A 22,749-nucleotide genomic window follows, 5' to 3' on the forward strand; every position below is an offset into this window, starting at 1 on the left:
TGGTGACTTCCGTGCAGGTTTTCTCCACATGCACTGGTTTCCTTCCAGTCCAAAGACAAGCAGGTTAGGTTAATTGGAGACTCTAATTTGCCTGGTGTGAATGGTTGTCTGTTTGTATGTGTCAACCCTGTCCAGGGTGTACCCCACAACATTGCAAAGGATAAGTGGCTATGGATGGCGGATGGATGGATAGAGATAAATTGCAATGTCTCTAGAACAGCCCCCGTGTTTTTTGACCCTCATTTCTTCCTCAAATTCGGAGTGAGGAATACTTGAAGTGAAGGAGAACATACTGTATCCAAATATTTGGGTCTGGGTTATGTTTGCAGCAGGCTAAGCAAAAAAGACAAGATATCCCTCTGACAAGCCACATCGTCCAGCTCCTCCTGGTGGATCTCTCTGCATTTCTAGGCATGGTTGCATATGATTCCTTCCAGTGTAAGGGAGTAGTTATATTCACATCTAAGGGCCCTGTCAAATCTGCATTTATAACAGTGAGTGAGTTCAGCGTTGGAGTCTAATTTTTGCTATTGTGTTGTTTTGGTCACTACACAACAAGTTTGCGACCGTAGGTGGGCATTTGGTCTTAAATTGACTGATGAATTGAGACAGAGGCTGAGTTCCTTCTTCATCTAAACATTCTAAAAAAGCTAATTAACTTTTAGCTTATACTAATGCTTGCAAAGTCCTGCCATACCACAGTAAGTGATGTGAAGTTTATGGACTTTCTGTGTGAGGTTCATTCATATTTTAACTGAACTCCACAATGCACCTGTATTGCAGTGTTTAGGTCTGCTTGTCTTTGATTTTCCCCTTTGATGTTTCCCTTAGGCAAGCCCAGAGTTGAGCTGACCTACGACAAGATGTACACAGTAACTAGCCGGCTGACGTTCACAGTTAGTAAGGAGGATGATGGTGTACCTGTGGTTTGCATCGTAGACCACCCTGCAGTCAAGGACTTCCAAGCACAGAAATACCTGGAGGTGCAGTGTAAGTACTTCTGCTGAGTAATAAATTAGAAATCGGCATGGATATTTAACCTTGATTATGCAAGGTTTTTTCTTTTTTCAAGTGTCTCATCAGCTTAACTCAGAAAATTGGACCGCAATAGAGAAAAGTGTTCCATCCCCAGTAATTAAATGGCATAAATTTGCTACTTTTTCCTAACTAAAACTTTGGTGTATGACATGTATGGCAGTGCCACTGAAGGGAAATAATCTCCATGCACATAATATGATGAATAAAAGGGGAAAATATCACTGCAATAGAACACACTGTTCCATCTTCACTCATTAAATAACATAAATTTCCCACATTTCCACCCACTGAAAATTTGGTGCATGGCATTATCATAAGAGGGAATTGATCTCATGATGAATGCATGATGAATAAAAAGTGCATATAAATAAAAAATGCACATTTATGTACATCTTCCAAAAAAATATACTAATGTGAGGTATCAGGTTATCTTTGCCCTTCTGTCTTTTTGAACCTTTGTCATCACTATGAAGCATCACAAACTGACTGGGTTGCTGTTGACTTCATATTACAAGATATCTTTCACAACAGTGTCTGACTGTCATTTGGGGCCACAAATATGTTAAAGCAGTGCAGTGCAGTTTGAGTTTAAAAGTTTAAAAAGTCCTTGTGTCTACACAAGAAGCATGGAAGTACACTGCAGACACATGATGTCTGATACCCTGATAGCCCTGAGCTACAAGTTAGTTCCTGTCTTTTAACTAGTTTATTGTCTCTGCAGCCAAGATGTTTTGGATCTTAACTCAGCATAACTGTGCACTGACCAGGCGCAGAGAACTGAGTAGTGTCAAGATTAAAACTCTTGAGTACACACCAAGGCAGAAATTTCAATCTTTGTGAAATTGTGTGCTTCTGTAGTCTCCCACTATTAGCCATAAGTGGATGTAGATGTGCACCTTAATCAAGTGTTTGCATATGAACACTCTACTCTACTTTGCTGATCTCTCGGTGAAAAGAACGGAAAAGATGACATGCAATTTCACCAAATGTGTGTCGTAATGGCAAAGTGCTCCAAAAACACACAGCTGTGATTACTTACAACATCCAAAATGTCTTTAATTCATTACACGTGCACCTGTAAACCATAATCAGCAATGATATCTTAATCACAATGATCAAATGTCATGATGATCAAAGGTACTCAGTAATAATTTAGTTTATAGGACTCAAAGTGAAATAGAGTACAATCTAATACTGTTTATAGAGTAAAGACTTACATAAAAGAACAAAGACAAACACAGAGAAATTAAATGTCAAAAGCAAACCCCAAAAGCATACTACACAAAAACATTTGATGAAAATTGTTGTTTGTAAATGTGCCTTTGACAGATTAGTGGTATAGGTGTGTTGAATGCAAAAAAAAAAGAATAAAAAAAACATAATTAGTGAACCTAAATTAAAATACTAAAATACTGAATATGAGATTTTATTGTTTTTCAAGCTGTGAAGTAATTAAAATGCTAAGAGTTTAAGATCTTTGTATTGATGCAAAATGAGAAAATGTATGTGTTTTATGCCTCTGTAACCTTATGTCACTGGCCTCTGGAATGTCCTAGCATTCTATTAAAAAAAAAAAAAAACTCTTCTGTAGCTATCTGACCTTTCCCTGGGAAAGCGAGAAGAGGAGATCCGCTCATCTACAGAGGCGGCATGGCATTTCGTTTGCCTCTGATAACAGGGAGCTCACATGGACCTCACACTGCTTCATGTAGGGGCTGCTGCTGTCATGCTCTGTGCATACTGTACTGTACTGCGCAACAAACAGGCATGGCCAGTGCTGCACTCCACCTTGTCTTTGATTTCTCTTCTATACAGTTTAATATTACATCTGGACTGTGTTGACTGAAGCAAGTTACTGTTTGCATGGAACATATCTAGACAATGATAGGGGATTATTTCAAAATTCTGTTCTGTGACTTCTCTTCTACATTTGGGGAGCGCTTTATTTTATGGGTCTGTAATTTACTAGGGAGATCCCTGGAGAGCAGTTCTTGATTTCCAGAGGAATTTCCTTTCTATGTGCACTGACTAAAAACTATAGCAGTTAATTAGAATTAATTAATTGGAAGTGTACTAATTGAACACTAGGGGTGTAATCCAAACAAAATCCACAGTTCAGTGTGTACCTCAGTTTTGTGGTCACAGTTCGGTACATTTTCCGTACAGCAGAGAAAACAAAAGAAACACAGGAGAAAACATTTACATTATTTATTTTATAAAATGTAAATGGTGGCTCATTGGCCATTATTCTTACAGTGCTGAAATATTGGCATAGGGTTATTAATTAAAAAAATATTTAAAAACACAAATGTCAATAATGCTCCATCGTTGCTACAAAAAACTAATCAGCATATTCTAAAATACAAAGTAAATAAAGTGCAACATTTTTATTATTATCTTAAACCCACCATTAGAGCCAGAAGTGCAGTTTAAGCTTTTCACATTTACTTCAACAGTTAATGCTTATACTCAGCAAAGGCTCTATTTTTAAGTGTACACAGTTCTCTGTCTGTTGGTGTTGAGATGAACTGCCAGGGCAGTGGATAATTCCTGGACAACTGCAGCTTGTGTTCATTGAGGGTAAGCAAAATGAACTAACTGGTCACACAAAGAAATTGTACCATATCTCAAGCCCTGCAATAGACTTATTTGTGTGATGCTGTCTCAAATGGTTTATTTATTAAATATTAAATTGATTGTGTTTCTAGAGACATGTCTGCAGTTTTTGTCCATTCCACAATATTTGAATAACATCAAAAGGCTCTTCCAGCTCTGGTTTTTCCATTTGCATTCGCCATACTAACAACACTCGCTATATAAGCTATACACACAGAGGCTAACTCAACTAGCATGTTTTAGCTAACAGACAACAACTGTCCCAATGCCAACGTTGTCCAGGTAAAACGCTCACACTTCAGTATTTATGTTCATGTGCATAATATTCGTGTTCGTGCTGTAGTCTACTCCATCGCTACGGCTGTTCCAGAGCCATGTAGAGAGAGAGTTGCGTCATCTCCATTCACTTTCTATTCAAGTGGCTTTATTGGCATGACTTCATACAATACTATGTTGCCAAAGCTTGTTAACACAAACTATACAATCCTAATAAACAACATAAATAATAAACAATTCTCACTAATAAACATTCTCTCCAGTGGGCCTTTCAGCAATGGCGGATTGTGAGCTGTCTACATGGCTCTGGGTTGCTCCCTGCTTCCGCTCTGGCAAACCAATCATTGCTGGTTGGTGTAAAATGCATCATTACCAGAGTGCCAGCGTGGAAATGTCGCCACAGACACCAGATTTAAAAACTCTGTATATGGCCAAATACGGAGAGATTTACCTGGCGGTGATAGGCTTGATCAGTATTGTGTGAATTCATTTGGCATTACCTTTAAGCTAATTCAGACTTACTGAACTCAATGTCATGTTCTGAATGGTTCGGTTTGCCTAAAGATCCAGTACTTTTGCTATTACTGCACAGTGACACACAAGTTTGTTTACTGATTAGTGAGATTGATGGTGATTTACATTTCAATCACTCACTGTGTGGGCAATTTGTGAGTGGAATGGAGTGCATTGTGTAGTAAGAATCGACAAAAAAAAGGCCATTGTCAGGAGACAAAATAATTAATAATAATAAAAGAAGCCTGTAATGTTTCTGTGAATAAGCAAAGCAAGCTGTTTTGCTCCATTGCCTGGTTGTTTTCCCTTAAGGTCAGCTTGCTGCAGAGAGATGGATAGTGCTGTCTTGAGTGCTTATGAGGTGAGGCACACAATAAAGCAAATAATTCAGTTAGCATAATGATAACGGCCGTCTTGCATACAGTAGACACTATTTCATTTCCACTGAAGTGGCAGTATCCAGATCTGGCAGTGCAGTGTGTGTTTTTCCATCAAGGAGAGACAAGAAAGCTCCGCCATAACTACTTGAGGCTATCAAAACAACCTACAGATGCCTGGCGTCCTTCATGTTTATGGATCCGAGATGACAAGGTCAGATGACGTGAGCGAAGAAAAAGTTGCAGGATGCCATGTAGTGCCTGGAGTGGAAACAAAACCAAAGGGTTGCTGTCTAAACCCGTGCATGCCCACTGAGCAGAAGACTTGGCTTTTCGCCCATCTGCTGTCCATCACCAAGACCGAGAGCCAGCCACTGACAGGGTGTGATTTAGACAGATGGATGGCCAGACACGTGTTGTTTGTTGCAGAGAAGGTCGGACAGCAGTGTGGAACTTTACCTCCAGCTTTGAAATCATAACTCAGACCTGAGCCCTCTGTCTACAGGCTGATTACAAATGCAAGCACCAAATTGTACATTTAGGCCATAAAAGTGGGAAAAGAACAAGAATAATTTACACCACAATTGGAAAACTATAATTACACCATTGACTCAGCAATCAATCTGATGTGAAATGACACAACTCTAGATGTATTTATCTACAGCATCTAATGTAATGTGTGTTATTTCAGCAAAATAACATTTTGGAGTAAACAGGCTAGGACATAGTGTACTGAAAGCATTCAAGTGTGGTATTCAGGTTAATTAAGCTACTGATGTATTGGCAAAAATGTTGTCCATCATTTTAGATCAAATCCTGCTTTTGATAAAGGGGTGATAGTTGGAATAACAGATTTTCTTAAAATACATACCCTTTACAAATGCACATTAATGATATAAATGACAGATAATCATTTAAATGGTATATAGTAAGGTATATATTTAATGAACATGATACCGTATGAGTATGATAATTCACACCACAGTCTCCCAAACCCTGATATAGAAATGAAAACATTTGGTGAATAGAATGCTACTTGTTCTTCGGCCTCCCCTCATTCATTCACTCATTTCTTATAGTGGGACACCTCACTGTGTGGAATCATCAACTAATACGTACGTGTTGTTATTTTTAAGCATAAAAAAAGCATAAAAAGTTGTAAGTCAGATCAGGATTTTGTTGCGTTTGTTTTGTCTCAGTCTTACTTTCAGTACATGGCAACACTGAATTCAGTCCCTAACCCAGATGATAGATTGAACGAAACATAAAATTTCTGTCCAGAAAAAAGGATCATCTCTCACACCAAGATGAGAAAAGGCTTTGATAACACCAGCAACAGTCAATGGAATGGGGACAATGGAAACTCCATGGTTGCAAAGAATAGCACAGCAGCAACTGTCAAAGCACCCCACTGATTTGTCAAAACAACATTCTTACGTTTTCTTTCCAGCTGCCTCAGCTCGTCAGCAGTGTCTTCTCTGTTTTGTGCAGCAACTTTGTCAGGTAATGTCTTTGGACATACATCTGGGCTACTTGTGGTCCTGCACTAAACCACATCTGTCATTCTCCAAAGCTTTGGCTTGTGTTTTGGTGTTAGGTTGATTTAAAATTACATCAACATTATGCCCAAGGTAGACCCGACACTGCTGAAGAGTGATTTGTTGCAGTGGAAGAGCAGGTTGAGGTTAAGGCAGTAGTATTAGGCAGATGTAAAGGAAAAACACCTAATCAAGTCAAATCTACACAGATTTGCTCAAGATTTGTAGCTCAATCGTAATATAAGTAAAGTTATCTAGCATCAACTTGACCTTTACCTGACGTTCTCTTTCACTCCAACATTGCTAGGGAATAATGAGGCAGGTCATGGTGGTTGTTCTTGTTTCTGCAGTAATTGTTGTGCTTATTCCTTAAAACTTGTAGGGACTGTTTCTGTGATCATGGTGAGCAGTTTACTATGTATCCTTTGTGAAGAAAAATAGTTAAAACACAGATGGAAAAGCAAATAGATGATTTGAAAATGTCACTACCCCGATTAACCTAGCACAATGATGAACACTGGAACATAATGTAACAGTTGCACAAGTAGGAAGGAGTCATATAGTCAGCAAATTAACACTATTTATATAAATATCTTTATAGATTCTATATATAGCATTTGCTAACATTAGCCACCGAAAGCTGCTGGTAAAAGCAGACCAAGTAACGCTGTAGCAGCAAAACTGGACAATGGATGGAGCTGCAGCAGCAACCGCAGCTGATATGATCGTATCAGCTGAGTAAATAATGTGAGGAGTCAGGTTAAGATATCTGTGCCGCACACCTCTATGAATACGATTGGATGCTTCTGGTCAGCTGGTAGCCTGATGGAGAAGCATTAGCTGATGCTAATCAGCTAATGCGACGTTGGTGCTCTGCCTGAACAGCAGTGCTTAATGTCAGTCCTGATGGAACATGAATCCTTACTGTTTGCTGCAGCACCTCTGAGGATATGTCAAGGCAAACATATTGGGGAAGTTTGATAACTTTAAGCGCTACCACTGAACGTAAATCACGATGCAGAGTCGTTGCATATGGACATAACTTGTAGGAGAGTGGGTTGTTTTAGAACTGGAGTAAACCTCGAAATCAAATATTTCTACCTTCATGTTTATGAATGCTACAAAGAGCATGACTGCAAATAGAAGATTGATAATGCCTTGACTGTTTTGCTGTCCCAGCATTTCATTTTCTGTCTTTCTCTCTTTCATCCTTTTAGACAAACCGGAGGTAAAGATCGTGGTAGAATTTCCTCAGGGTCTGACCAGGGAAGGAGAGAACCTGGAACTGACGTGTCAGGCCAAAGGCAAACCCCAGTACGACACACACACGCACACACACACACACACCCACCCACACACACACACACACACGTTTTAAACAAATTAAAAATGTGCCATGGGCAGAGAAAGCACATGCACATTTATCTATTCAACTTTTGCAGTAGCAAGTAGTGTTGAGTTACATTAGCTAAATGCTAGCTAAATGAGATTACTCACAATTCCAGCAATCAGACAAAAAATAGAAATCCATTAACCTTTTACCACCCACTGTTTTGCCTGTAGGATGCTAGCAGATGTGGAACTTTCACAAACTGTCATAAAAATAATCTGGGTACAATGCACAGAAGAGTATGCAACTGAAACCTCAGAAATATGGTGTCTCCTTCAGAGCATACACCAGATGCAATCCAACAACCTAATGAATCCTTTAAAACTTATACAATGGTATGTGCAAAAGGAAAAAGTGGTATATTCAATCAATATGTATATATATATATATATATATATTATATATATATATATATATAGTTTCACGGCCACTGTAGTTTCTCCTACACACTTGGAAGGGGAGGGTGATGCGAGTGGTATTCAAATGATTGCAATTTCACCACTAGATGCCACTAAATCCTACACACTGCTCCTTTAAAGCGCATATAAGTACATATTGTGATTCACAAGACCATTGGGGGCAGCTGTGGTTCAGGAGGTCCACATGTGTCCTTGAAGTGTCCTTGAGCAAGACACTGAACCCCAAGTTGTGTGAGTGTTTTCCGTAAGGCAGGCTGCCCTGGATACTTGCACGTGTGTATAATTTATTTAGAATAAACTATTCACAGATGTAGTACATTTTATATAGTTAAATGTAAAACTTGCGTGGAAATATTACAGCAGGATAAACAATATTATCCATATGCTCGACGATATTTAAACCTGTAACAAGCTCAACTGCTGTCAAAACTGAAAGATGGGGGTTGGGGTGTCATGAGCAAGACATTGGGTCAAAGCTGATTTAAGTATTGTTGAATTAGCAATGAAATTTGGCTCTAGGAATGTGAAATGTCACTGTGGGAGGAGAAGCCAAAGTTGGTACATTAGAGGTTGTTGAGAGGAACGAGATGTGGTTGTACTAACCATTGGCTCTAGAACCAGGCTGGATAAGAGTTTCCTTGACACAAGTACATGTTGCTGAGAGGAGAACTGTGACTAAGCCAGTCTTAATGTTGCAGAAAGACCTGAGGCCAGACAATTCTAAGTGACCATTGCTGGATACATAATCTCGTAATTGAATGGCTGCTATTTCTTTTTCAGGACTTTCAAAGGGAAATTTGAAACTGGCCTGTAATTATGAAACACATCAGAATTACTGTGTGATATTTTAAGCAGGTGTTTAATTAGCACTCCTTTAAAGGCAGAGGACAGAGCAGAGAGGGACATTAATGATAGTGAGTGGGTCCTAATATCTAGCAGGAAGAAATTTAACAGGTAGATGGTTGAATAGGCAGAGTGTTTTTAGTGATGAGTGCTAATTTTCTGAAGGTATCTGGGAATACTGTGTGAGACTGTGTGAGTATGCTGATGGACTCAAGACACTGGATGTGCAAAGATTAAGTCAATTTTGTGATTAAAGTTAACATATTTCTGAGAGCTTAGCACAGAGAACAGTCCCCAAATAATTTTTGCCCCAATGTCAAAAATAACACTTTTTCAGTGTTAATCAGTTCTTTGAAATGTCTGGCCTTAGCATCAGAAAGCTCTTGTTTGTCGCTATTATTCCACATGTATCAGCTGTAAACCAAAGTGTTGTTTTGTTTAGATGATAGGCCTTTGTGATATATGTAATGGAGTGCTTGTGAAGTCATTAGGGCACTCTGGGGTGAGTAAAGGAGTGAGAGCTTCACGCTTCAGGCTAGAGACCTGCCAAACTATCCAAACATCAATACAGTTAGTGCTGTTGGTATCAGTCACATTAGTTTGTTGACAAGGCAGTTAAAATTTGAACAGAAAAAAATAATCATCAGTTGAAGCTGGAGTTATGAATGTTACATCAGAAATCAGAAAAGTGACCAACTCGCGGGTGTGGGATTTCAGTGGGTCTTTTCGTTTGCAAGTAAATTCAATAAATTCATGTGCCACTAAATGACAACCTTGAAATAGGCTTACTCCATTAAAAAAACATGTTTTTTGGCATCAAACACTCATCTGTGGGCTTGAAAAGTGGCTCTGAAAAGTTTGTAGTTTGCTTTTTGGCAGAGGAAGACAGCTTGGATTCACAACAGTTGCAATGGATTTTAATGGCAACCCAAAATAAAGCTAAATAACCAGCTTCCATTGTCCTACAGTTTGTGTCTGTCCCTCCTGACTAATGTTATATACTGCTATAGTTACAAATGACAGACATAAACAGCTAATTATGTTAGAGACAAATGGAACCTGTATCCCTTGTCATCTTATGGCAAGATGTGATTGTCTGGAGCGTGCCGATCATGTGAATGCACAGAAGAGAAGTGGATTGTGCTGCACTAGTGGGTTGAAAATTTTAATGTACATTGTGATACATCTTTCATTTATTTACCTGGGCTTGTGTCCCCCTACAGTGCAAGCCCCCTAGCTTTTGCTTATGGAGTCACAGGTCTTACATTAATGGGTCAATTCCTGTACCGAGCTTTGCATGTGAAGGGAGATCATGGGTTTGAAAAACTGCATCAATGCAGGACTTTGACCATGTCCTTAAACGTGACCCAAATTTAAACCTAATCTGAAACCTAACCTTAACCCTAAATCAAAGCTAGGATCAATCAAACTGCCCTCACTTTGACAGAAAAACTCTGAAACTTTGTATGATTCTCTGAAGGGTAGAAGTACAAGAACATGCAAACACACACACAGAACCAAACAATGTGTACTACAAACTGCCACTCCCCACCAGCCCCCCACAGTTTTCATACTTGGCATAGAGACAAGCTCACTACCCGTATTCATTTTATAAAGATGAAAACACAATCAATACAGTGAGCCGGGAATTGGAAGTCATTTTCATTAGAGCTGCTGAGAGTTGTGCAGTCATTACCAGCAGATAGCACAAGGGGCCACGGCTGCAGGCAGCCATTTGTATTCAACACGCCTGCCCTTCCTCTCTCCTTGCAGCCCCATCTTACCTCTTTCCTCTATCTCTGTCTATCTTTCTTCTATGGATACACTTTTTCCCTTCTCACAACATACCATCCACCTATACAAACTAAACTTCCTAGGTCATATCTCTCACTCCATCTTAGGAAAAGATTTATATTTATATACCTATTATTTATTTACATTTAATTTCATCTGGAGAATACTTGTAATAGACACAGCGCTCTCTCTTTCAAGCCGTCCACCACAGCCATTAAATGCACTTGTGGTTTGTTTGTTTGTTTTTGCTATTAAGCTCCAACTGCTATTTCATATTTTCTTTTCCTGGATTTTTCCCCTCATCTTTTTTCCCCTCTCTCCCATTTGCTTGCTCCCTCCACACCAAATGTTTTCAAATGGAGGGAAACAAGTTAAAACACCACAACAAAATGCAACAAGAGAAACCATCAGCGCACGCTCAGGGGAAATAACAGTAGCTGGCAGTGGCCATTGGAAGTTGCAGCAGCAAAATAGAGGTGTTTTGTCTTTTTCTTTTCTCTTCACCCTTGGTGGCTCTGAGCGCTCTGAGCTCATTGTCATAAAAATGGAATCTGTCACCCCGATATAAACCTCAGTTAAGGTAGAAAAGAGAACAAATACAGATGCTTTGTAGAAGCCCACCTACACAGCAACACTCATAAGTATAAGAACGTGGAAAGCCTGCAATTTGAAGACAAAGCTGCTTCACAGTTATTGTTGCATTTAGCTGTACACAAAGGGAGGAATGTCATTTTAATATGTCTTGTTTTTTATGTCCTAGCCCTCTTTGATTAGCCTTTTTTTCTGGCAAACAATTGCTTCAAAATTTATTTAAAAAGGAGGTACAGTAAATCTGTTTAGTCTAAGGCCAGACTTTAATCTTTGGAGAACTGTTAACAAATGTAGGAAAAGTTCTCAAGTGTTGTCATGTAGTGAATACCCAAATAGATGTGTATTATATTAGGGGAACAGGCCCCTTTGTATGGCAGTACACGTATTTTTGAATATAGTACTGATAAAGAGAGAAGTCTTCTTTGTGGTTCAAGTTCCGACATCCCAAGATTTGAGTCGCATGCCAAAAAACATTACATTAACATAAAAAAGAAACTCAAACTTAGATAAACAATAGGCAAACGTGACACTGTGACAAGGATAATGGAGTCTTTTCTTATGTTAAAGTGTGCGTTTGGTGGCTGAGCCTGAAATCCCAGTTGTCAGAGTGTTACGACACCGGCTCACGGGAGGGAGCATCGAGGAGTCACAAACAAGCTGTAATTTGGAAGGAAAAAAAGTAAACAAAGAAACAAAATGTGGTGGCTGACATGGGGGGGGGGTTGGGCAGAGAAAGCTTTTAAAGGCCAAGCAACAGATGCCAGAGAGGCATTCAGATCACCTGGGAGATACCTAAACACTTAGTAGGACTTTGGACATAACACAGTTATGTTGAAATATTGTTTTCATACAGCCCCTGCATTACCACAAAATAACATTACAAATTCTAAAAATAATAATAATCTTTATTTATAGAGCACTTTTCAAAATCCATGTTACAAAGTGCTTCACAAAGGCAGCAATTAAGACCAAAGATGTTGAAAATGACCTATTACCTATTGAAAGGAAGTTTTAAGCCTCTGCCATCTGAATTTCATAGTATAAGCTATGGATAATGATAGAGTTCAGAGGATGAATCCTAAAGTTTTTGGTGACCCTTTGACCTTTCCTTGATTATAACAGAACACTTTCATTCTTTGAATGTTTATCGGGATCTTACTGGTGCTCTGGTGTTTTCGTTCCAGGCCACAGCGGGTGAACTGGGTGAAGGTGGATGACGATGTGCCATCCCACGCTGTCATCACCGGCGGCGATCTTTACATCGAAAACCTAAACAAGTCCTACAATGGAACCTACCGCTGTGTGGCCTCCAACTCAGTGGGGGAGTCTTTCGACGACTACATCCTCTACGTCTATGGTATGCAGGTCTACACTGACCCTCCAGCACTTTACTATCTCTCTTTCTACCTGTATCTCTATATCTGCTTTTCTTTCTTACTCATTAGTTTTTGTTCTTCAATACTTTTCTATATTGGGTCTTGTACTTCTTTTTACATAATACATGTCTCAGATATTCCAATGTTTAAGTCTCTAACCTGTTCAGAACAGATTAAAGACTTTAAATCAGTGAGAGATCACAAGTTTAATCACAATTCACTTTTTATAGACTGAGCAAGTATTTTTCACAATTTTTTCAGTCATTCATATGTAGACTGATGACTGTAGCATACTGAAAACTGAGGCGATTAGCATAATCCAAGGTATGCAAACTGACTTTTAAATAAGGGCTGTTTTAATACAGGTACAGTGTTAATCCCTCCCTGTTTCCAGCTGCACTGTGGATATGGCCAAAGGTTTGTCACTTTACTCTGTCCACTTTGTTCACTTGACTGTGCTTCCTGCCCTGCACCTGTATCCACAAAAACAGTGTCTGAGGCCGCATTAAAACTGACACAATGGGGGAAAAAAATGTCTGTAGCAACATACCCACACCAAAGCAGCTACTTTAGAATTTTTTTACGCAGGGCTATTTTCACTACCAAAGAGGAGAACGAGGTCAGGTCCTCAGTATTGTTTCTCTCTGTCGGTATTGTTTGGTTATTTTTATGACATGAAGAGGAGTTTACATTCTGCATTTACAAACACATTTTGTACAGACACATGTTGAATTCTGAAGACTGGCTCTTACTACCTTTAGGCAAAAATTATTAAATTAAAATATAATAGAGGGATTGAGTGCCGGAGTTATATCCCGGTAGTGTGGTGAAGGCCTTGAAACAACATTTATGCTATCAGGTAGGAAGATCAAATTTACAATTTGATTGACAGGTTTTAAACTACTTTTGCTGTTTTCCACAAGGTGAAGGTAGTCTGTGATGGAAGACTGTGAGCAAAGAAATCCCTGTGCAGCAGGTGCATACAGTATGTGGTTTAGTTCTAAAAGTAAACCTGACTACATCAGCTCCATTGAGTCATTGGTTTAATTTTTTATATATGGATCCATAGGCCACATAATAATTTTATTACATGCTGATGTAAGTCAAGTCAAGTCAATTTTATTTATAAAGCCCAAACTTATGAATCACAAATTTGCCTCACAGGGTTTTACAACCTGGTTGTAGAACCCTGGTTCAGATAAGAGAAAATCTAGCGTAATGTACTACTAACTACTGTCAATCGGTATAGTGTAAACCAGTTTTTTAATAATTTCTTTGCATAGAGCACCACAGCCAAGACCGAGCTAGGGATTGTCTGTGTTGTGTATGTTCTGTTGTCTGCTTCCACCTACTTCTGCCAGATTTCTTTGGCTTCCTCTTGATGGAGCATCCTCCTCTCTTTCTATGTTATTCTCTCATCCTCACAAACATTATCTTAACATGCTTTTATACTGTTGATACCAATAACATTTTCTCACTGAGCAGGGCATTACACTCTAATGTGCTCATTCTCCCTGGCCGAAATTACTTCACTATCACTTTTGGTAGACCCTGAGCCCACAGAGAAATTATTTGGCTGCTATTGTCAGAGGGAATTAGCACAGTGAAAAGGCTTCTTTTTTTATGTAAGGGGGGAAAAGGGACTCTCAATGCCTGACGGACACCAGCTGAATGGATGTTATTTACAGCAGAGCGAGCTGCTGTGCTAATGATGAGTGCAATAAAACAACAGAGGTACCACTGAAGACCAGGAAACAGCTTACTGCCACCTGCTATATTACAGCTGTTAATCTATACTAACAGTGCATTTTCAGTCCCTCTGTGTGTATATTCTTCTGGTTCTATCGTTGTAAGAATCCGTTGTAAGAATCTAAGCTAAGATAAAAGATTTTTGAGTGTTTTGATCAACTATTGCACACATAAAAAAACGTCAATAAGGGCAACCATTTTACTTTAATTCATGTTGTTGCTCACGTTTGTGCGATCCATTAAGCACAACTTTGCATGTATGAATTTTCTGGTAATTGTAGCAGGCTTTTTATACGTCTCTCTCCCTGGGCCTAAACAACAAAACCCCATGGTGAGGTCTGTAAGTCGCCCCACTCTCATCCACCCACACACACCCCCAAACAGTGAGAGAAAGACAAAGATAAACACAGTAATGCAATACGCGGGCAACTAAAAGCCTTGCACCAAAAAAAAAAAACCTTCCACCATTAAAACCACAGAAAGCCTCCATCCTTTTAGAGCTAGTCTTTTGATGACTTTGATGTGTCTGTGGGCCCCACACTACTAATGTCTACTGTAATTCAACAGCAAATCATGCTGAACCTTCGCCTTGCTAATGGGGAGACAGGATGCTGTGGTTGAGCTGTCAGAAGCTGATTCTCACATTATGTTCCAAACCACCTTCCACCACCACACACACACTCACACACACACCCTACTGCTCCTACACTACCACCACCATGCATGCACCGCTGTAGTCGACCATTAAACCTAAACAGAAGATGGGAAGAGGGCATGTATGTAGACCATAGATGTAGACCAAAATATGGACGTAGCCTCTGTGACGTCACCTATCGGTTTCCGAAGAGCTTATTGTAAAGCTCAGTGTGGTGGCCCCGGCCGACGCCATCTTGGCAGTGCCTGACTCCGCTGGCTACCGGCTAATCCAAAAATGGGCAAAGACGTGGAGCGTGGGTGGAGCTGAGGCTGGCTGAATTCAGCCTGGTTGCTGAAACCATCCACCTGTGACGGCAACCATCTGTCACTCAAAGCAGCCACGTCTTTAATTATGCATATCTTCAAGCCTTAATATAATTTAAACGAGTGAGTTATATAAAAATTCATCCCCCGTACAGTTGTCATGAACGGGGAAATTAGCTATAGAGACCAAAAACTTTTTTTGTACCAGGCTGTAAACATGTTTATTTCTGCTGTGAAGTTGGGCCTTTTAAAATGGGGCTTATGGAAATTGACTCGCTTTTGGAGCCAGCCTCAAGTGGCCATTTGAGGAACTGCAGTTTTTGGCACTTCTTGTCGGCTTTATTTTTCGGTCCAGGAGGTTGCCGCTTGATGTAGACACACTCCCTGGTAAGAAATCAGACAAGCAGCTGGGGCATAGTTGAAAATCACACTGGTGCATTTGCCTGTTTAGTGTGGTTCATTTGGGCTGGTCTGAAAGCTGTCGATCGAACTCTGGTGTGGACTAAACAACCGGACCGAGACCGCCTGAAAAGTTGGTCTGCTTCTGAGCAGACTCCGGTCCGATACATTTGAGGTGTGAAAGCAAAACGAACCACATAGGATTTTGTGTTAGTAGATATGCTAACTACTCATAAATCTACCAGCTGACCAGCGATATCTAGATCTGTACAAGCGATGTATAGTCTACATTTATACAAATTATATGTATGTAAAGATCATTTGGTGACCATGGTAACCACCACCATATGACTTGGGAGTTTTTCTGGTGGAGCTTGTGTTCTACTCTTTGTACTTAAGCAATACTGCAATAAAAAGTGAGTGAAACGAGAGAAACTTTGCGACCAGAAGTGAATTAAAGAGCTTCACATAAAAAGACACGCTAATTTTAGTCCTAAAAAGTTAACCACCATACCTCCAGGCTTTTGCAGAAAGATACATCTAGCTCAAATGCAGCAAGTAAGCAGGAACAGACTCTAATAATGATAAAGGGCAAAAAACTTAAGTTCCTTCATCAGTACCATGCTTTAGATTTAATGCACCACAATATCCCGAAAGCTGTCATTAAATAAACAGAAGTGTTTTCCACACCTCTTATGTTATGTAATTTTTTTAAAATTAAAAGTTAAAAACCAGCCACAATATCAATACAAGACCTCAAACTGTACATTAGAGCTGTGTCATTCAGTGATAAAGTCTGCATGGCGCCTCCACTCCCACCAGTCCCCCTGCTTGACAGCCAGAACAAATACAGCCATGGCCAGCATCTCCTCTAATACATCTGATTCCTGAGTATTGTGACCCTAAGTGATGGAGAGCACCGTGAGACTGGCTGACACTAACAATGTTAACAGCGAAAGGAATGCAGTCTGTACTGCTCTAACTCTCACTGCAGCTCTTACTTCACAGGGTAAGAAAAGACAACCATCAGGGCTTTCCTCCTGCAGTTGAGTGAGACCCAGCACCGAGGGGTTTTCTGTGTTTTACAGGCTGCCGCTCACCTAATAACTGAGTTCTCTTCCTCCCTGTTCTTTTACCAGCAGTGGCCTTTATTGCATACTAGCAACATGTTCAGTGACCCTGTTTCTCTCAGTTGTCTTCTTACTTACTTTGCGCTCCTTTTCCACTGAAGCACATGGGAGTTTCTCCACAAGTCACTGTTAGCTCTTGGCATCCAACGTGTCTTCCGGAGGTGCAATCTTAGTATGCTGAAATTGTTCTTGAGTGGAAGTGAAATTGCTGGTGTCAGTCTTTTGTCCATTATCTGACAGATTATTGTAGATTGCTCCAAAGCTAAAAGCCTGGTCACCTTTCATCTTCGCATTGGGGCCTTCTTCAATCAGGCCATCCTTTAAAAGTTCTGAGATGTACATGAGGCCCAACCTCAACTTACTTTGAAAGAAACCAATAGATCAAAATGAATTCAAACCAGGTAGCCAAGTAAGAATCATAATTGGAGTATTTGAAGGATGTGTTCTTTAGGTATTTTGTAACTTCTCTCTGGAAAGATCGAATCACAGGCAAGAGTTCAAAGACACACATAAGGCCAGTATTTTATATTGTAATATTGGCATGCAGAAATGCCACTTTGAGTCAATGTGAAGTTTACATGTAAAGCCCTTAATCACAGCAAGAGTGTCAGGGCTTCAATGGTTCGGATTATACAGGGAACAATGACATCTCCTGAAGAGGTCAAGGAAAAACTTACACAAAAAACAGGAAAAATGGAAGAAACTTTGGGAAGGATAAAATATAGGTAACCCTTGCAGGGCTAAGAGGCACTAAATGGATAGTATGACAAAACGGCAAATCAATAGACAGTGTAGCAGGTCAGAAAACAGTATGAAGAAGGGAAACATAAAAGCAAAAAGGGGAGAAAAATACTTTCTGATGAGGTCACAGCATTACACAAGGCAGTGTAATGTTACTAAATTGTATAAGATGTCAGTGGCTGCCAGTTTAAAGCCCCTATGTGTAGCATGTGAAAATTTCCAACTTTGCCTCCCAGTGGTAGTATCACAAAAAAACTCTATGGCAAACTGTGCAGAGCTGCTCCACCTCCCAAGCTTCAAGCAAGACCTCAATCCTGATTTTGACACCTGGCACTCAAATGTACAATATTTTATAGGTAAAGGAGGAAAAGTGTAGCTCAAATGTCTATGAAGTGCAAAAATGCATGCTTGTCACAACATGAAATTAGAATTGCTGAAGACTTTGGCAGAATAATGTAGTTTGGGCTTTTCCCCCCCTAACATTTACTGTTCAATATTTCATTGACGAGGTTAAACTAACGACCATTTCCCTAACCTAAACCAAGTAGTTTTTGTGCCTGAATCTAATCAGCACAGTCATGTTAAAAATGATTGTAAGTCTGCAGAAAGGGGTGTCAAATCAGAAAACACTCATGTAACATTTAGGAGGGCATTGAACAATGTACTTTGTTATTTAGTTTGGAGGACTGTTTGTATATGCTGTTTGCCTGTCGATTTGAGACATGTTTATTTTGAAAAACAGCTCTGATAGCTTCTCCCCTTAAACCTAAAAGCTGACATATTTCTGACATTACTGTATGGTCAAAATTTGATGGACACTATCCGCACTAACAGTGTGTGTTCTTCCTCTCTTAAAGTGCTTATCCAACAGCTTCTGTTAGCAGTACAGAAAACCTGAAGCCACATTACTATTTACACTTTCCACAGGTCAAAGGTGTTATTACTGCAAGCGTTCCTTCCACAGATTAAATACATGTTAGCGTTTTAGCATTTAATATTTTAGCTACTTTTAACATAGCATATTTACATCTGTTTCAATTCAATTCGATTCAAATTTATTTATATAGCGCCAATTCATAACAGAAGTTACCTCATTGCACTTTTCCTATAGAGCAGGTCTAGACCGTACTCTATATAATATTATTTACAGAGACCCAACAGACCCAATGAGTTTGTGCTCACCTTAAATCAGTTTACACAAGTTGTGATGTGGAAACTTGAGGCCTGTAGTGCACATACACCGAGAATGGGTATTGGATGGATTACTACACTACACTATGCTTTACTATACTACATTACACTATACAATAATGTTTGAGAGTACCCTTTGTCCACAGCTTAACCATTAGTTGTCACTTATGGATAATTAAGTCATTGTCATTATGTGGTGCATCTTAGAATAAAGTATTGTTCGTTTATGGGTTTTAAAAATTTTATTTTTTAATTTATCAATTAAGTTATAGGTTTTTCCCATGTATCAACAATTACTGGTGCTAGTTTTTTCAGGTTTCATATTGTTTGGTGGGATTACTGGCACTGTGCAAATGGAGGGTGTTTCTCTCATCCAGTGCTCACGTGGAGTTCTTTAACTCACCGGCTTTAGCAGGAATGATTCCTGTCAGGCTGTGTCTTGCAGCTTCCTGCGGTCCTGCTCCATTCGTTCAGACCAGAAACACTGATTCATAAGCCTCATCAGTAAACAAGGCCCGGTGACTCAGCGGGAGGAAAACACATTCTGCCTGTCACATTTGAAAGTCAATGAGCTCCAGTGTTCTTTGATACATTGCACCAGCTAGCAACAAAAAAGGGAAACATAGTGTACATTCAGACATTCGCACCAGTCTTTCTTTTAATCTTTATTTTTAAATGTTTTTTACCGATATGTTTTTAATGAGTTGTTGACACTGATGATCCCAAACATCTGCTGGACCCTCACAGTTCATGATGGGATAAAACCAATTAGACAGCACCACCCCCGAGCTGGAGTTTTGTGGCTCTCAAGCATATGCAAAACTCATCAGCTCAAGCTTCATCTGCCAGCCAACTTCCCAATGGATCATTTCTCCCCGCCTTTGTCTGCACATTGGTCTATACAGCCTTTTGTATTGTCAAGGTTGTCTTTAAAAGAACAGAATTGTTGATAGATTAAAAACATATCGTATATCAGCAGAGTTTGAATACTGATCCAGATCACCTGAAGGCCTTAATTTGCATTTTTAAATTTGCCTCAGGCAGAGTTCTGAGGGGCCACACGGCCCTCTCTGCCTTGTATTTGAATTACTTCATACATTTTTCTTTAAGTCCAGAAAATAGATGATTTTCTAAACTAACAACAGTGAACAGATTTGTGCAGTAACTATGAACAACTTCTACCCTCAGGGAAGACTACTTTTATATGATAAACAACCCTTAGGGAAGACATTACAAGCAGCAGGAACTTTTATTATCTCTTGAATGTAACTTCGGCATGCTTGGGGTACTTATTTTCAATTTGCAGTGATTTCAAAATGAGAATACCTTCACTTGAAACATTAAGAATTACTGGTGTACATTCAGTAATACAATGACAATAAATGTTACTTAAAGTACATAAAACCCAAAATCTAACTTAGAGTATGTCTACTGGCAATAAAGCATATAGCTGGTGTTAGTCAGATTTTTTACTATCATTAGCAAATCCCATGAAAAGACCAAAACCAACAATGTATTAGTCCGTCTTTCAGTACTTTCCAACTTCTCTACTCAAGCTTATTCGTTCCTACTGAAGATGTAAATCTTTTAAAACAGTACACAAATATGTAGTTAACTTTTAAAAGGTAATTTCCTAAAACAGCTGGTCACTGCAGTTTTTAGCAACTGTTGCTCAAACAGGAGTTAATAGTGTTTGTATATTTGTTTGAGACTTTTTCAGCTGCAAATTTGATACGCTATTAAAAATAAACTGTAGGCTACAGCCAGACAATAGGTGTTTGTAGGATTAAGTCATTGTTGGTTTTGGTCTTTTCATAGGCTTTGTTGACAATTACACAGACATAGAACATCACTAGCCCCATAGTTAATAGTTTTTTAAAATAGTGCCAAAGCACTACTAGATTCCTGTCCACTATGGTTTGGTCTAGCTAGTGACTGTAATTGTAATTTTGTAGCTGCTATTTAGAATGAGTTAGAAATTGATAATGCAAACAAATGCATTTAATTTCATGTGACATACTGTAAAGTATTTCTTTTTAAACATTTACTTCCATTCTGGCAGTGTCCTCCCGTAGAAAACACAGTGTCATTCATGCAAGTACCTGAAACCAGACCCAGCCAATATTCAATGGCAGATGCAGAATGCTAAAAAAGTCAACATTTGCACATCTTCTTCGCCCTGAAGAAGGTGAAATGTTGATATAAAATTGAAAAAAAAAAGATTGAATCTGAGAGTGAGTGCGTGGCTTTCCTCTCTTTACTTTGATGTCTACCTGCGAGCCAGCACCTCATTGAATAGGTGTGCCTTTTTCCTACAGGTCTCTATGTAGTGAATCAAAACTGAGGCAAGAAAACAGCAGCAGGTTAGAACTGCAAATGCTGACATGGCGATGTATACTGTCTACGGGCAAGGCTAGTAATAGCGGCCACCTGCGAGAAATAAGCTTTACAGCTGCATCTTGTTCTGTTTTCTAACCGCTGTTGTGTGCGTCCAGTAAAACTGCAACATAGCTAATGCAAAGTCCTACCATGCACCATCACATAAATGGCAAAATATGACACTGCACAGTCCTTTTAACTGCTAAAAACAGCACCTCTTCTGCCTCCTTGACTTCCCTCTCCTCCCCCTTCTCTGTCCATACACATTTCCTTTCCTCACCTTCTTATAACACCTTATTTCATTAAGTGTAGACTAACCTTCCTCTTTATCAACAGCCACAAATGACTTATTTTTTCAGCACCTTTTAATAACCCCATCAGGTTTTTCAGTCCATTCCCAGGTAATCAGAGAAGCATGGGAGTTCTCTAACCAAGCAGCACTGCCGGTGGCTTCATATCAGTGCAGCCCTGCCACTTCAACAAGAAAAATGTCACTTTTGATATCTCCCCCTGGTCATTGTCAGGGTGGGGAGTCTAACCCGGCTAATGAAGTAAAAAGGGAAAAGCTGTGGGAGGAAAAATGGTCTCTGGTCAAAGTCTGTGTACTCAACAACCCTTCTTGATGCTGTTCATTTATTTATCTTTTTAATTTTCTGTGTGTATATTATTTCCCTCCTTCTGTTTTTGTGCGCTGCCATTTATTGTGTCATTATGTTTGAGTTTATACATCAAATTTTGCTTTTTTTGTTGCCAGTATTCTCACCAACGTTGTACTCTTCTCCTTAGAGATATTAAGAATGCACAGGCACGTTTGTTTGTCAAGATAGCTCACTGCATAACAATGACAGCATAAGTACAACACCGGCATGTGTTACTCATTAGACAGTTAATCACTTCTAACAGCCATGTGCTTGCTAGCATTGTCAGTATTTCATGTCATAGTGTCTAGCCTGTGAGTAGACATAAAAGAGAAGAGTTCCCAACAAGATGTTTGATCAGCTCAGTCGGTGTGCGACCAGTTGATGTGTTGCAGTCTTGTCGTATTTAAGCACCGCAATAGCCAATTCATCAAAAAGTCTACAGCAGACCTTTAACTCATACACACACACACACGGTAACACACAATGAGCTGTTGGTCATATATCAAACTGCGATACCATCGCTTCACAGCAACTTTACTTTATCTTCATGGCTTTTATACTCATTTGTTTCCTCCCTGTGTTTGTCATATATTTGTCCTCTCATCCAGATGCTCCCACCACTACCCCTATACCCACCACAGCCACCACCACCACCACCATCACCACCACCATCTCCTACCCTGAAGCCAATCAAGGTACAGTATCACCCTCACACAACCTGTTTATCTGTGTATGTATGTGTGTGTGCTCCCTTATCCCCCACACAGCCTTGAATCACTCCATATATC

The 22,749-nt window shown here is 39.5% G+C and overlaps 1 protein-coding gene across 6 annotated transcripts in view; it reads left to right on the top strand.

The window, feature by feature from the left end:
* cadm1a (cell adhesion molecule 1a) overlaps positions 1–22,749 on the top strand; it is a 368,288-nt gene that overhangs the window by 307,303 nt on the left and 38,236 nt on the right. For 4 of the 6 annotated variants that reach the window (XM_044221784.1, XM_044221786.1, XM_044221785.1 and 1 more), the window contains 4 exons: positions 832–990; positions 7,576–7,672; positions 12,580–12,752; positions 22,570–22,656. In XM_044221784.1, coding sequence (XP_044077719.1) covers positions 832–990; positions 7,576–7,672; positions 12,580–12,752; positions 22,570–22,656 — 516 coding nt within the window. The remainder of the gene's footprint in view (positions 1–831; positions 991–7,575; positions 7,673–12,579; positions 12,753–22,569; positions 22,657–22,749) is intronic. The other 2 variants (XM_044221788.1, XM_044221789.1) reach the window with 1 other exon arrangement.

Source organism: Siniperca chuatsi, linkage group LG14, assembly GCF_020085105.1.
Source record: "Siniperca chuatsi isolate FFG_IHB_CAS linkage group LG14, ASM2008510v1, whole genome shotgun sequence".
NCBI lineage: Eukaryota > Metazoa > Chordata > Actinopteri > Centrarchiformes > Sinipercidae > Siniperca > Siniperca chuatsi.